General features: G+C 48.9%; 5 protein-coding genes across 5 annotated transcripts; 1 reads left to right on the top strand and 4 right to left on the bottom strand. All coding sequences in view use genetic code 12, as the record gives it.

Annotated features, from left to right (window-relative positions):
• Window positions 1-19: 19 nt before the first annotated feature.
• On the bottom strand, window positions 20-1,283 carry CXQ87_005294 (uncharacterized protein; the record flags this gene model as incomplete). Its single annotated transcript, XM_025483720.1, has 2 exons — window positions 20-1,193; window positions 1,237-1,283. 2 exons carry the CDS (start codon window positions 1,281-1,283, stop codon window positions 20-22), a joined length of 1,221 nt encoding a protein of 406 aa, XP_025335955.1.
• Window positions 1,284-4,112: 2,829 nt separating this feature from the next.
• On the top strand, window positions 4,113-5,789 carry VAC8 (protein anchor; the record flags this gene model as incomplete). The annotated part of the gene is made up of 1 exon (XM_025483719.1): window positions 4,113-5,789. The coding sequence occupies one exon, from the start codon at window positions 4,113-4,115 to the stop codon at window positions 5,787-5,789; it is 1,677 nt and encodes a 558-aa protein (XP_025335954.1).
• Window positions 5,790-5,913: 124 nt separating this feature from the next.
• CXQ87_005292 (uncharacterized protein) lies at window positions 5,914-7,236 on the bottom strand (the record flags this gene model as incomplete). The annotated part of the gene is made up of 1 exon (XM_025483718.1): window positions 5,914-7,236. The coding sequence occupies one exon, from the start codon at window positions 7,234-7,236 to the stop codon at window positions 5,914-5,916; it is 1,323 nt and encodes a 440-aa protein (XP_025335953.1).
• A 635-nt stretch (window positions 7,237-7,871) lies between these two features.
• Window positions 7,872-8,917, bottom strand: CXQ87_005291 (Mrp/NBP35 family ATP-binding protein; the record flags this gene model as incomplete). The annotated part of the gene is made up of 2 exons (XM_025483717.1): window positions 7,872-8,225; window positions 8,288-8,917. 2 exons carry the CDS (start codon window positions 8,915-8,917, stop codon window positions 7,872-7,874), a joined length of 984 nt encoding a protein of 327 aa, XP_025335952.1.
• A 109-nt stretch (window positions 8,918-9,026) lies between these two features.
• CXQ87_005290 (nucleocytoplasmic transporter) lies at window positions 9,027-12,998 on the bottom strand (the record flags this gene model as incomplete). Its single annotated transcript, XM_025483716.1, has 1 exon — window positions 9,027-12,998. The coding sequence occupies one exon, from the start codon at window positions 12,996-12,998 to the stop codon at window positions 9,027-9,029; it is 3,972 nt and encodes a 1,323-aa protein (XP_025335951.1).
• Between the last annotated feature and the right edge of the window lie 106 nt (window positions 12,999-13,104).

Raw genomic sequence — 13,104 nt, 5'->3', positions numbered from 1 at the left:
CTGATCAAACGTCTACACCTCAGATCAACTCGACGTAGTTGGCAGGGAAAATGCCGCTGGCTCCGTTGTTGCGGCCTGTCCACCAGTCGTCGGTAGTTTCAGACTTCTTCAAAATGTCAATGACATCTCCCTTTTTGAACGGCAAGTCGCCCAGCTGCTCGCCCTTGAAAGTGAAAAGGGCAATCGCCTGTGTAGCGTTGCTCTTTTGGGCACCGCCAAAGTTGGGCTTGGAGGCTGCCGAGGGACGCGAGGGGCTGTTGCTGTCGCCCAAATGGGTCTTGCCAAGTCTTGAACCAAGGTTGTCTAGGTCACTGTCACGGCGGCTACGGCCTGCACCGTCGTAGATGTTGTCTTCCCAGGCCGAGCGTCGACCGGTCTTGGAGCCTCGGCTGAAGGACTCCGTGCGGTTGTAGCGGCGGGGCTCGTCGTCGTAGTCGTCGTCCGAGTAGTCTTCGGAGTATCTTCTGTTTCTACGGCTTCTAGCAGCAGCAGCGCCGCCTCTGGAGTACTCGGAGGCCAGGTCCGAGAACTCATCGGGGATGTCGTCGTAGTAGTCGTCGTCAAAGTAGTCCTCGCCTTCAAGGTTGTAGTTGAACACCCTGCTCTCCAAGACACGCATAAGAGGCTCGCAGGCTGGTGGTACTTCCACCTGGCCCGCCAAGATGTTTCTGGCCTTGCAGTTGTTACCGTAGAACTTTCTGTTGGCCTCTCTTCTCTCCACAATGGCCGAGCCTTCCAAAGAGACACCGGCGAAAAGACCCTTGGTCTTGGAATAGGCGAAAATGGCTGAAACCGAGCCCAAGGTGGCCGATCCAGCTGCCTCGGCGTTTCTACCCAAAGGACCGGCTGCGATGGAAACATTGGTACCCAACGTGACCGAGCCCATCTGGGCAAAAGTGTCGACAGCAGCCTTGGTGTTCAAGATAAAGACGAAATCGGTGAGTTCAGCGCCAATCTGGCCTCCCACACCAGCACCAGCAGTGACGATTGCTGAAGGAGGAGACCAGGAGCCGTCGGGCAAACGGGCCACAATGACACCCGAGCCGGCTCTTCCTGAAAACAAGAACCCGGCTTTCAAGACGGTGATCACCGCCAATCCTTTGGCGTTTTTCAACACATGAGGTGGAATCACCTGGTCAGCACCGACAAACTGGTTGGGTTTGATAAAACTGGCAAGGATCTTGGCCGCTTTCCTGGGGTTAGTGGGAACTATAGAATCGTTTGAAATTTACATACTTGGACTCGCTGCGCAAGCTCCGGGGAATTGGATTGTTGATGCCCATGGTGGTAGTGGTTGAGGTGTGCTTTGAGCAAATGCAGGCCCTCGGTAGTAGATAAAGCAGATAAGTGGGACAACGGGGAAAGCGCTACGGCGATTGAGATGGATGGAAAATAATCGGAATGGATTTTGGTTTTCCAGTTGCTGCGTTTGGCTTTTTTGGACTTCTGTCATCGCTCTTTGTCCGCTTACCTCCGCCAAGCCCGAGGTCATCCGAGGGAGTTTGTGGGTTTTGAGGCAGTGGCTGCAAAGTGGAATTTTGGAAGTGGCTCAGCGGCAATAAAAGTGGAAAATTATCGGAAAAAGATGGTTTAAGGAAATGAAATGTAGTGGAGAACAGAGATGACGATGATTTTGTGGGGATGTGGTGGAGATCGTGAAGTGGTCTATTCTATTGAATTGTGGCGGTGACGGCACTTATCGATTTTTGCAATTATCAAGCGAAACAGGCATACGACAAGATTTCCGAAACGCTTGAGCTCTCGCCTGTTGTGTCAAGATTATGTGTGGCCAGCCACAGTGGGATATATAGGCTAGTACCATCTCGTATCTCGTATCTCGTACTCTACTCAGCCTATCGTCAAGTCGTATCCTGTGCGTTAGTCGTATTTTGCTTGATATCACCAAACTTGTTCGGCTGTATGTGATGAGCTTATTTGTAGTAGCTTGTGACGGCATTAACCTATTACGACATGAATAAGGTTCCGGTGACGCCGCAGTTGGTAATTCCATGTCAGTGATAGGCTTCACAATCGGAATAGATAAAAAGAAGGAATGACATGCTGAATTTTGTATTGATGAATGTCTCATGATCCTTCTGGTTATAGCTGATGATTGTTGGCTAGAGTATGACGGGTTTTCCGGGCAGGTTCGTAACTTTGTCTGGATGTACTTTGAAGCAACACAAGCTTACAACAGCTATGTTTGTAATCCAGTACCTTTCATGCTTTACGTCATGGAAACCTCTTTCAATATATGTCGAAGATCTCGATCCTGCTTTGTGATCCATGCAATGTAGGGGCATTACGACGAACTAGGCATCCCCTTGCATTTCTCCTTCGGGGTCTACTGACTACCCAATAGCACTTTTACGTCCGAACCAAAATTGAAATCACTATACTGACTGCTATTTCATTCTCATCAAGCTACGTATCTCGGGAATCTGGTTCTAAAATAGGATCTCGGACTTCGCAGCATACTTCCGACTTTGCACCCAACGACCCCAGACCCAGATTGCCGCCGGTGCTGATAGCGAATAACACCTCAGAAAGTCTCCAGTGTCAAAATACAAATAAAATCCCTCGATATAAATCCAAAAAAGAAGGGGCGAGCTGGGAATTGAACCCAGGGCCTCTCGCATGTTTGTATGTCGATCTGGTGGACCAGGTCGTCGCCCAAAGCGAGAATCATACCACTAGACCACACGCCCATTTCTGTATGTCGTGAATGGCTGGTTAACTAGATCACGTAAAGTGAAACTTTTCTTGAAATTGTAAGTTTTGGTGATCTCGTTATTTGCATTTGAGGTTTGGGAATTGCCTCACAGATTTTCAGCAAAATCGCACCAGCGGTTCGCGAGATAATCCACTTTTCCTATCAGGCTTCTTGACCGACCAAGAAAGTGGGTCAAAAAAGATTTTTTTTTTTTTTTTTCGACAAAGCATCTGTCAACATTGATTTACTCCAGAATAAACCCCCAGACCGCTATGGCCCTTGCCACCCAGGCTGCTACGAAGATTCCCCATTCTAAGCAACTCCAGAGTCAACTACACCATAATGCTTCATCCACTTCAAAACTTCCAAACATTCGCTACACGTCCTTCTCCCCTCTTGTAGACTCATTTCCTGCTAGACAATACAACGCGGGTTTGCACCCCTTCGTATCACCCTGATAGTTCCGCGTGGCACTCCATTGTAAGCGGAGAATGCCCCCACACAAATCGCCCAACTGTGGAGATTTAGACTTGTTTATGTTTTGCGATCTACACATTGCGCACTCTAAGGTTTCCCCCAAAGTATGTCAATTCTGATTTCGGTTTGAAATGATGTGGTGTTCGATTATAGCCACTAGGGCTACGGTGTAGTACCGTCCATGTATCAGAAGATCGTCATCAACAACGAAACACTACGTCGAGAGAAAATACCTTCAATCTTGAAAAAAACTTCTTTAAGATCACTTTACGTCTTTGTGCAATTTGCCCTCGCTGTGTCTCGTTGATCTCTACTCGAGCCGAGTCAGGGTTTTTGGCTGCGAAAGCAACTACATCGCATTGTTACAAACTAGACGTCACATCACCGAGAGAAACAAGAAACAAAAATAGCGTAGCTTCACAATTTGCCACAACTCTCCAAACTCCGATCTCCGGATTGCAATATTTTCGAAAAACGCAAAAATTCCGCAACATTGGCACCCATTTCCAGGGGTCACTCACGAACCGAGCCACCGTACTTCCAACTCAACTTTCACGAAAGCATAGAGCAGCCGTAGAAAAGCAATATAGCCAATCTATCTTAATCAATCTCTCAATTCTCCATCTAGTTCAATTTAGTCACCAAAAGAAATGGTGCCTCGGCTTTCTTTATTACACTTCCTCCCCACCAACCTGTGTGTCGATAAGCCGCGACCAGCAAGCCCTAGAAAGGCCATCAATCGTCAAAAAAAGCCCCTTACTTTTGTTTCAAGAGGATCAAGCGCTTTTGGCCCGACAAATCCACACAATCTTTTTTTAAAAAAAATCCCTAATCCTCACTTCGCTGTTGCACCCAGATCTCCCCAACCCTGCAACTCAAAAACCACCTCCAAGTCCGCGCGTAAACTCTTCTCAACTACAACATGGGTGTGTGCTGCAGCTGCTTAACGCTGTCTAGCGGCGATGGAAAGTACCCGCCGCTTCTTCTTGCTGAAAACGAACGAGAGGCAATCACCGCGTTGCTCCAATATCTCGAAAACAGAAGCGATGTCGACTTTTTTAGCGACGGGCCCTTGCGCTCCTTGAGCACCTTGGTGTACCTGGAGAACATCGACTTGCAGCGACTGGCGGCGTTGGCGTTTGCCGAAATCACGGAGAAGGATGTCCGGGAAGTCAACAGAGACGTGCTCGAGCCGATCTTGATTCTTTTGCAGAGCAACGATACCGAAGTCCAGAGAGCAGCCTGCGGAGCCTTGGGCAATCTTGCCGTCAACAACGAGAACAAGGCGCTTATTGCCGAGATGGGCGGCATCGAACCTTTGATCAGACAGATGATGCTGCTGAATATCGAGGTGCAATGCAACGCTGTCGGGTGTATCACCAACCTTGCGACTCAGGACGACAACAAGTCCAAGATCGCCAAGCTGGGCGCCCTTATCCCGCTCACCAAACTCGCCAAACTGAAGGATATCCGCGTGCAGCGGAATGCCACGGGCGCTTTGCTCAACATGACCCATTCGTTTGAAAACAGACTGGAGTTGGTCAACGCAGGTGCTGTGCCTGTGCTCGTCTCCCTCTTGTCCAGCGACGACGCCGATGTCCAGTACTACTGCACCACGGCCTTGCTGAACATTGCCGTGGACGAGCTGAACAGAAAGAAGTTGGCAGCTACCGAGCCCAAGCTTGTTGGCCAATTGGTGGCCTTGATGGACTCACCGCTGCCCCGTGTCCAGTGCCAGGCCACTTTGGCACTTCGTAACCTCGCCTCGGACTCGGGCTACCAGGTGGACATTGTGCGTGCTGGCGGACTACCTCACTTGGTGCAGCTCTTGACTTGCAACCACCAGCCTTTGGTGTTGGCTGCCGTGGCTTGCATCCGTAACATCTCTATTCATCCATTGAACGAGGCTCTCATAATCGAAGCAGGCTTCTTGAAACCATTGGTCGCGTTGTTGGATTACAATGAGCTGGAAGAGATCCAGTGTCATGCCATCTCCACTTTGCGGAACCTCGCTGCCTCCAGCGAGCGTAACCGTTTGGCCTTGTTGAATGCTGGCGCCGTCGAAAAATGTAAGGAGCTTGTGTTGAAGGTGCCATTGTCAGTGCAGTCTGAAATCTCCGCCTGTTTCGCCATCTTGGCCTTGGCCGATGACTTGAAGCCAAAACTTTACGAAAGCCATATCATCGATGTCTTGATTCCCTTGACTTTCTCCGACAATGGTGAAGTTTGTGGTAACTCTGCCGCTGCCTTGGCCAACTTGTGTTCCCGCGTGTCTAGCGAGCACAAGAACTACATTCTTGATAACTGGAACAGCCCCGAGGAAGGTATTTATGGTTTCTTGATGCGCTTCTTGCAAAGCGGCAGCGCTACATTCGAGCACATTGCATTGTGGACCATTTTGCAGCTTCTTGAATCCAACAATGACGAGATTCAGGCCTTGATCAAGGAGAATGAGTCAGTGCTTCTTGGTATCAAGAATTTGAGTGAGAGCCAGCAGCAGAGTAATCCCGCTGCAAGTAACGCAGAGCTGAATGAGTTTGATGATCCAAAGGTGGAGCTCTACAATTTGACCCAGCAGATCTTGCAGATCTTGGGTTAAGTGCATGTTGATCGAGGTTATGTCCAGATAAACGGCCGTTCGTAACCTGTTATAGTGAAGTATAATTACGAAGGCTTCTACGATGAATCTCTTGAAAATGTATTTCTCTCTGTAAGCTATACGCTTAGCTATGCAATAGCTGGGGCTCTTCCTTCTCGCTTTTGGGAGCCTCAGGAGGACTGGTGTCCTGAATATTCAAGTTCTCTAATTTCTTGTGCAATTCGGAATCGGACTTCTCCTTCTTTCCACTCTTTCCATACTTTGCCAATTCTTCTTTCTCTAGAAGCTTGAGCTCGTCGTCCACCTCCGCCTCATCAATACCATCCGTGGAAACCACGAGTGAGTCAGAGATAGTGTTGGTGGCAGCGATTTCCTCATCAAGCTCCAGCTGAAGCTCATCGAGGTCATCCAACGAGACTTTCTCATTCAAAGATTGGAGCGTTGCCTTCGTGGACTGCAAGGTCTCGAACAAGGAAGCATTGCCCTGAGCGTCATTGACAGCCTCCAACAAGGCAACCAACTGGTTAGAGGCCGCTTCGCATTTGGAAAGTGACTTCTTCACCTGTGCTTTTTGTATGAGGATATTTTTCAACCGCTCCTGGCGATCGGAGTCCTTGAGCTTGAGAAGGCTCTGGATGCGCTCAGGGATCTCATTGTCTAAGCGATGCTCCAAGACTTTTGAGCGCAGAGCAAGGCTTTGGATGCTGCCCTTCAACCTGATAATGGATATGTCATCCTCCGAAATCTCGGCCTCGCTGGTACCGAACTTGATGTAGATTCTGTCGGATTTGCTGTTCTGCTTGACTAGGGTCATCTTTCCCGCATCTCGCGCAATATATGTGTGGAGTACATCGATATCGGAGTCACTGATATAATCGTGCACTTGTCTCACGACAGCAGCAAACATGTCGCCATCGAGTAGCCTGCTCGAATAAACGCCCTCTTTATCAATTCTTTGTTGCACAAGCTTGGTCACCTTATCGCCCACAGCAGCCAAGTTATCTATGTGTATGTAGCTCTCTGGAAGCAAGGTACCTGCCTTCGAGCTTTTGAACGACGAGAGCTTCATCAGCGCCCATGTGGCCAGGAGCCACTTCATGGGGGAAATGTAGTCCGCGATACTGCGAGAGGTGTATGGCGAGGTATCCCTGTAGATGGACAATGGGATGTACTTTTTGGACCGAACAAGCTCGTCGAGCACGAGCCCCAACGCCTTGGGCTCTCCATGCTTGGAATGCCTCAAGGACACAGCGAGTCCAGAGGATGTGATCGACACGGAGGACTTGAAAAAATGTGATTTTAGACCCTCCAAAAGCAATGCAGACCACGCATCGATGTTAGCGGCAAATCCCTCGGGATTGAGCTCGCGGAGCTCAACAAAATCCGAGTATAGTGACGGAAGTCGCAGCTCCTTAAAAGAAGGCACCTTTTTCGCCAAATCGTCCATGGTGAAGAAGAAGAGGATGTGGAGCTCCTAGTGCCGAGAAGTAGATCCCTGGATCAAGCATTAGACGATGTTCGCGCCATGAACTGTGTGCACTAGCACATTTGCAGCCAAAACCAGATTCTGAGGGAGCACTATCTGGGCGAAAATTAGCGACATGGCTAGCGTCGAAGCCAATTAACGGTGGTTGACGAGAAGCTTATTCTGGAGAAACGCCACAACGGCGTTTTGTAGCATTCCCGCATGTCGTCATCCACAAAAATGCCCTAAAAAGCCAAGACGAGTCGAAATTAGGTTGTCAAGTCGGGTCTTATGCGCCTATTCTGGTCCCCTGAATCGCTGACCCCTAACTCGTCAATAGTGGGAGTTTACCCGCATATGTAGCAGACAGCCACAATATATGAGTATGTGGACCCCACTTGGTTCGAAATATCACTGGCCAATACCGTGGGGATAAAATGCCCTCAGATCTCCGAAAGTCCGTTGACTAGGTTGATGCGGCTTCCTCACTCTAGTCCAGCCAAATCTAGGCCGCTTCCTCGTTCAGCCGTGGGTACACGAGGCTTTTGTGAATGGCCGTAATTGAAGCCTGCTTAGCCTCGTGGTGTATTGTCTTTCACATTAAACCTTTACTACCCCTAGGCAATATTGAGCTTGTTAAGGTTCACCTCCAATTGGTCAACCTGGTCCTGAAGCCTCTCCACCACATCCAAAATGGCCGTCGAGGCGGGCGAGTCAGCGTAGTCATCGAAGAAACACTCGCCGCTATCACAGGCTCGACCAATTCTGGGGTCAAGCGGCACAGAGCCCAAAAATGGAATGTTCATGTCTTTGCAAAGCTGCTCTCCACCACCAGTTGTAGGCCTAAAGATTTTCAGCTCGCCACGACAGCCGGGGCACACGAACCCGGACATGTTCTCCACAAGGCCGAGGATCTTGATGTTGGCCTTGCGGCAAAAGTTTATCTCTTTCCTGACATCCAAGAGAGCCACCTCTTGCGGTGTCGTTACAAGAAGGGCCCGTCAATGCCAGCATCCTTCATGTATGAAGTTACGGAAAGATGCTCGTCACTTGTACCGGGAGGTGTATCCACGATAAGGTAGTCTAGATGGTCACCCCAGTTGACATCTTTGAGAAACTGCTTAATGAGACCATTTTTCTTGTTACCACGCCAAATAATCGCCAGGTCGGGGTCAGGAAGCATGAAAGAAATGGACATAAGTCCAAGATTGTCTGCAACATACACTGGAGACCAGCCTGAGTTAGACTGATGGATGCTCTCACCTTCTGCTCCAAGCATACGTGGAAGCGAAGGACCACAAATATCTAGATCCATAGCGCCCACTTCGAGCTCTTCGTCTGCAGCAAGAGCCCATGCTAACATAGATGAAAAGGTAGACTTACCCACTCCTCCTTTGCCCGAAAGCACAAGGATCTTATGCTGAATATTCAGAAGCCTTTCGGTAATCGCCGGAATATCTGGATCCGGGCCCTTCGGAAGCGACTCACATATACTCTGATTGGCACATCCGTTACAGGCGTCTCCTTTACCAGCGTTTTCTGATTCTGGACCTGGACAGTGTTCTGGTTCTGGAGCTTTCAAAGGCACGTTTGTCGTTTGTGACTGTATGGTGCCGTTTTCTGGGGCACTAGACGGCACAGGCACCTCTACTGAAGGAGCCATATTATGAAATTAGGTTGTAGTGGTGTTACTTGTATCGGTTGATGTACGATAAGATGATCTTAGTAATAGTATACATGTGGTGTACGGGTGCGATGCCTGACAGACGCACCTAAGTACTGGCTGCAAAACGGCCTTTGAAATAGACCCTTTCGTTTTCGCCCAAGTTGACTGCTTGGATTTTCTGCTGAGCATCAGGAATGGGTTCACGGCCTTCTATAGCGAGGTCGCCGGCTAATTTCACCATAACGCTGACGGCAGCGCGTATTTTGAACAGATCGTTGGTGCTGAACTGTGCGATGTTCTCGAGAAGGAAGACAATCTTCTGGGGATCAATATCCTCAAACTTGTCGTATGCTTGGCGAACTTCGAAGTAGGTCAGGAAAAGACCACCGCCTTGGTTCCACGATGGAATGATCCGGCCCTGTTCTGGGAAGCGATCGATCATGGCTAGAAGTCGACTCCAATGAGCAGGGTTTCTCAGAATAACAGAAGTGGGGCCAAGTTCGGCAACGATGTTATCGTGGACCTTGTCCCACAATTCTGCCGTGACAAGAGCATCGCCTTTACCCCAAAAGTCCTTCTCCTTGTCTCTGTGCTCGGCAACTGCCTCGTAAATCAAGCTTCTTGGGACCTTGAGCACTTGAACAAGGTACTCCTCCTCGTCGGCAACGTCGCCCTTGATGCTCTTGACATTCTGCATGATGAGACGCCTGAGGTTGTCAGAGGCCACATTATCATCAGAGATCATGGCGTAGATGAAGAGCGCTTCTTTCCAGAGTCCAGAGTGTTCCAAGCCTGAGCTGAACTTCTGGCAAATTGAGTCACCAGTGCTTGAATCAAGGCCCAAGAGTTGAGCGAGAGTCCATTTGAGCAAGATGCTGACACCAGCTTCCTGAAGTTGCTGGCTTGCCAGCTTAGGTCCTGACTTCTCAAAAGATTTGTAGAATTGAAGAAGCTCGGCGATTTCGCCCTTATCACTGTCGAAGCTCACTTCTTCCAAAAGGTCTGGGATTGATCTCGTGGAGCTGTCATAGTTCACAAGTACCGAGAGCTTCGCAGCTGGGCTCACCAAACCATCTAATGAGCTGAAGTCGCCACTCAAGATGCGGTAAATGTTGATGATAGGCTGGGGAACCAAGTTATCCTCAGATGGCCAATCTTCAAGCTGCGACTTCGCAATTTCTCTCGCGGCTTTATCGTTGGAATCGAGAAGGGTCAACAAAACGGAAAGATGCACGTTTTTGGAAGAAATGGCAAGTTCAATGGCCTCCTTCAATTGACCGTTCACAACGTTGATGAAAATATTATGCAATGCATCCCCAGTGGGTTGAAGCTTTTCCTTGTTGTATTTTCGAAGCCATTGGGAAAGCGCTGATCTCTGCTCAATCTGCTGAAGACGATTAACAAGTTGACCATCATTCTCATTCACATCTTTGTACTTGGGGATGCTGGCGATGTGGATGGGGTCAAACAAGATTGAAGCCAACTTGAAAGTTTCGAAGTCCTCCTGGTCGATAGCCGCAATTTGAGCAAAGGTGATGCTGGGTGGAAGTTTCGTCAACGGAAGCCCGTTTGGTCTGGACGTCACGGGCGAATTAAGTAGAAGTGTCTGAACAAGGGATGTGATGATTCTTTTGTTGAACGTTGGTTGCGGCTCAAAACTCTGAGCGGGTGCTTTTTCCTTAATGGGAGTCGAGACCTGATCGATACCCACAGAACTCTTGTTGAAATCCGAAAAAAGAATGTCGTTTACATTTTGAAGTGCCAGGCCAGACTTGCGAGGGATAGCCACATATGGTGCCAATGATGAGTTCAAGTCATTAGACATCTCGAGTTGCACGAGCCAGTCTTCAGAAGTTGGCAAGTTCACGGGCCTCTTCAAATTAAGGAAAGCCTGATCACTTTCTAGAACCGGCTCGTATGCCTTCTCGTCGACAAGACTCTTCATGTCTGTGTAAGGAGGCAAGACGCTGACAATCTGTTTAAGGTAGTTGAACTTTTCGTCATCGGCGAATGGTGCTGGGATGAGAGCATCTTCCTCTTCAGCTTCATCTTCACTTGACTGAACTGTGATGTCACTCACGTTCGCCGCTAACGCATCAGCAGTGTGATCTTCCTTGTATGCTTTGACCTGTCGCGTGATCTCTTCATCAATCATCCTCTGTTTCATGGACAAGGTGTTGTCGTGTTGAGCTATGCTGCCATAGTCCCACGCACCAGGAACACCTTCGCTCTGTTTTATAATCTTCTGGCGCTTGATCTCCTTTTGGTACGCGGGATCCTCATAAATCCTTGAGTAAACACGAGACGACTCTTCCTCCTGCTCCTCCTGCTTCTTCTTCACCGCACGTATACGCTTACGTTCCGCTGATTCGTCAGCCTCGTCTTCGCTATCATCAATCAAGCCCCATACACTGAAGTGCTTGACTTTAAAAGTCCAGTAGAACTCAATAGGGTCGTAGGTGATAAACTCTGCACCCACGACGTTTTTCAAGCGCTTTATGTGATCTTCAAGCGACCTCTTTCTGGGCTCGGATTTCAATGTGATAATGGCAGGAACGTTAAGCTCTCGACTTATAGGTGGCTTCGCAGCTTCGTAGTCGAAATAGACCTTGACAAAGCCGTCTTCAATCTTGATGATATCGTCAAAAATGATCGATGAGACAGGAACGTTGTTCGCTCTGCTTCTGTCAAATATCGTCGTGAGATCCACGGGAAAAATGTATGTGATCTGGCCCTTTGTCTTTCGACCCACAATGAAGTTATCCACAGAGGACAATTGCTCGTCAGTCATGTTTTCAAGCTCAGCAATTGATGGAGAGCACCAGTAGCCACCATAAATCTCGGACTCATCGACCAGCTCCTTAGGTTGTGGGGTCGCTTCTTTCTTGAACAGTTCCTTTTCTTGTAGAGTATCCTGAGCGTTGTGAAGATCATCATAGTTCGTGCTTGTAAGCTTATCATCTAGCGATTGGATCAACACCCTTCTTTTCTTGGCGCTAAAAACCTTGTCGGCATTGATTTGGTGAAACTTGCTGGGTCTCGACTGGATGACAAGACGCTTGACGTCACCAACGGACTTGTTTTCTATAGGCAATCTAGCGAGACGCTTTTGTGGTTTCTTAACTGCGTAATCCAGCCTAGAGTGTGGGGTATCACGAATGTAGTTCAGCTGGGTGAAGAGACCCTTCAATTTACCCACACTCAGATTTGATCCGGACGCTTCTGTGTTGTAACGAAAGATATTGAAGGTCTGAGCCAATTTGCCAAGCAAGGACGACTTTCTTTGAGGCTCTTTGGATGATGCTGAAACCGATGCCAGTCTATTGGACGTGCTGTTTGCAAAAAGCGAGCCTGTGAGCGAAGCAGGCATTGTATCGGCTGAATGCTGGATAGTGGACAAAATCAGGCTGCTATTGTATGGGTCAGGCTTGTTGGCGGAAACCTGCTGTGGCTGCTGGGTCGAGTTGCCAAAAAGTCCCCCTGATGTTGCTGGTTTGTTTAATGTTTCATTTGACGACCCAAAGAGCCCGCCAGCTGGTTTGTTCCCAAACAAGCCACCACCTGCAGAAGGATTGGAGGCATTGGAGGTATTGCTGTTGCCAAAGAGGCCTCCAGATCCAGCGGTAGTTGTATTGTTAGTTGATGTAGAGTTGCCAAAAAGACCACCACTAGGTTTATTAAGAAGGCTTGAACCCGTCGAGGCCGTAGGGCCTGCTTGAGTAGTACTATTGCCAAAAAGACCACCTGGCTTTGACCCTGAATTGCCAAATAGACCGCCACTAGGTGCCTGAGATGTCGTAGATGAGTTACCAAAAAGGCCTCCAGACGGCTGGGGGGTGGAAGAGTTTCCAAATAGCCCCGTACTGGCTCTCTTGTTGGAACCAGTCTGTGAATTTCCAAAAAGACCGCCGCTCAGAGCTCCCAGTCCTGGGTTTGCTGATGTAGTGTTGTTGTTTTGAGTAGACGAATTGCCAAATAAGCCACCGCCAGGATTCGTGGATCCGGCTGCCGGGTTGCTCGAATTGGCACTGTTGCCGAATCCGGTCGAGCTGCCCCAGCTGGAGCTGCCAAAATTCATTCTATATGGGAACTTCGATGGATTATGGTGATGTGAGAGTGCACTACGAAAAACTTTAGTACTACTGGAGCGTGTGTGCAGGATCTTCACCAAGTTGGATTCGTTA

This window comes from Candidozyma duobushaemuli (assembly GCF_002926085.2).
Source record: "Candidozyma duobushaemuli strain B09383 chromosome Unknown G_B09383, whole genome shotgun sequence".
Lineage (NCBI taxonomy): Eukaryota > Fungi > Ascomycota > Pichiomycetes > Serinales > Metschnikowiaceae > Candidozyma > Candidozyma duobushaemuli.
This window is presented reverse-complemented; position numbering and strand designations above follow the sequence as displayed.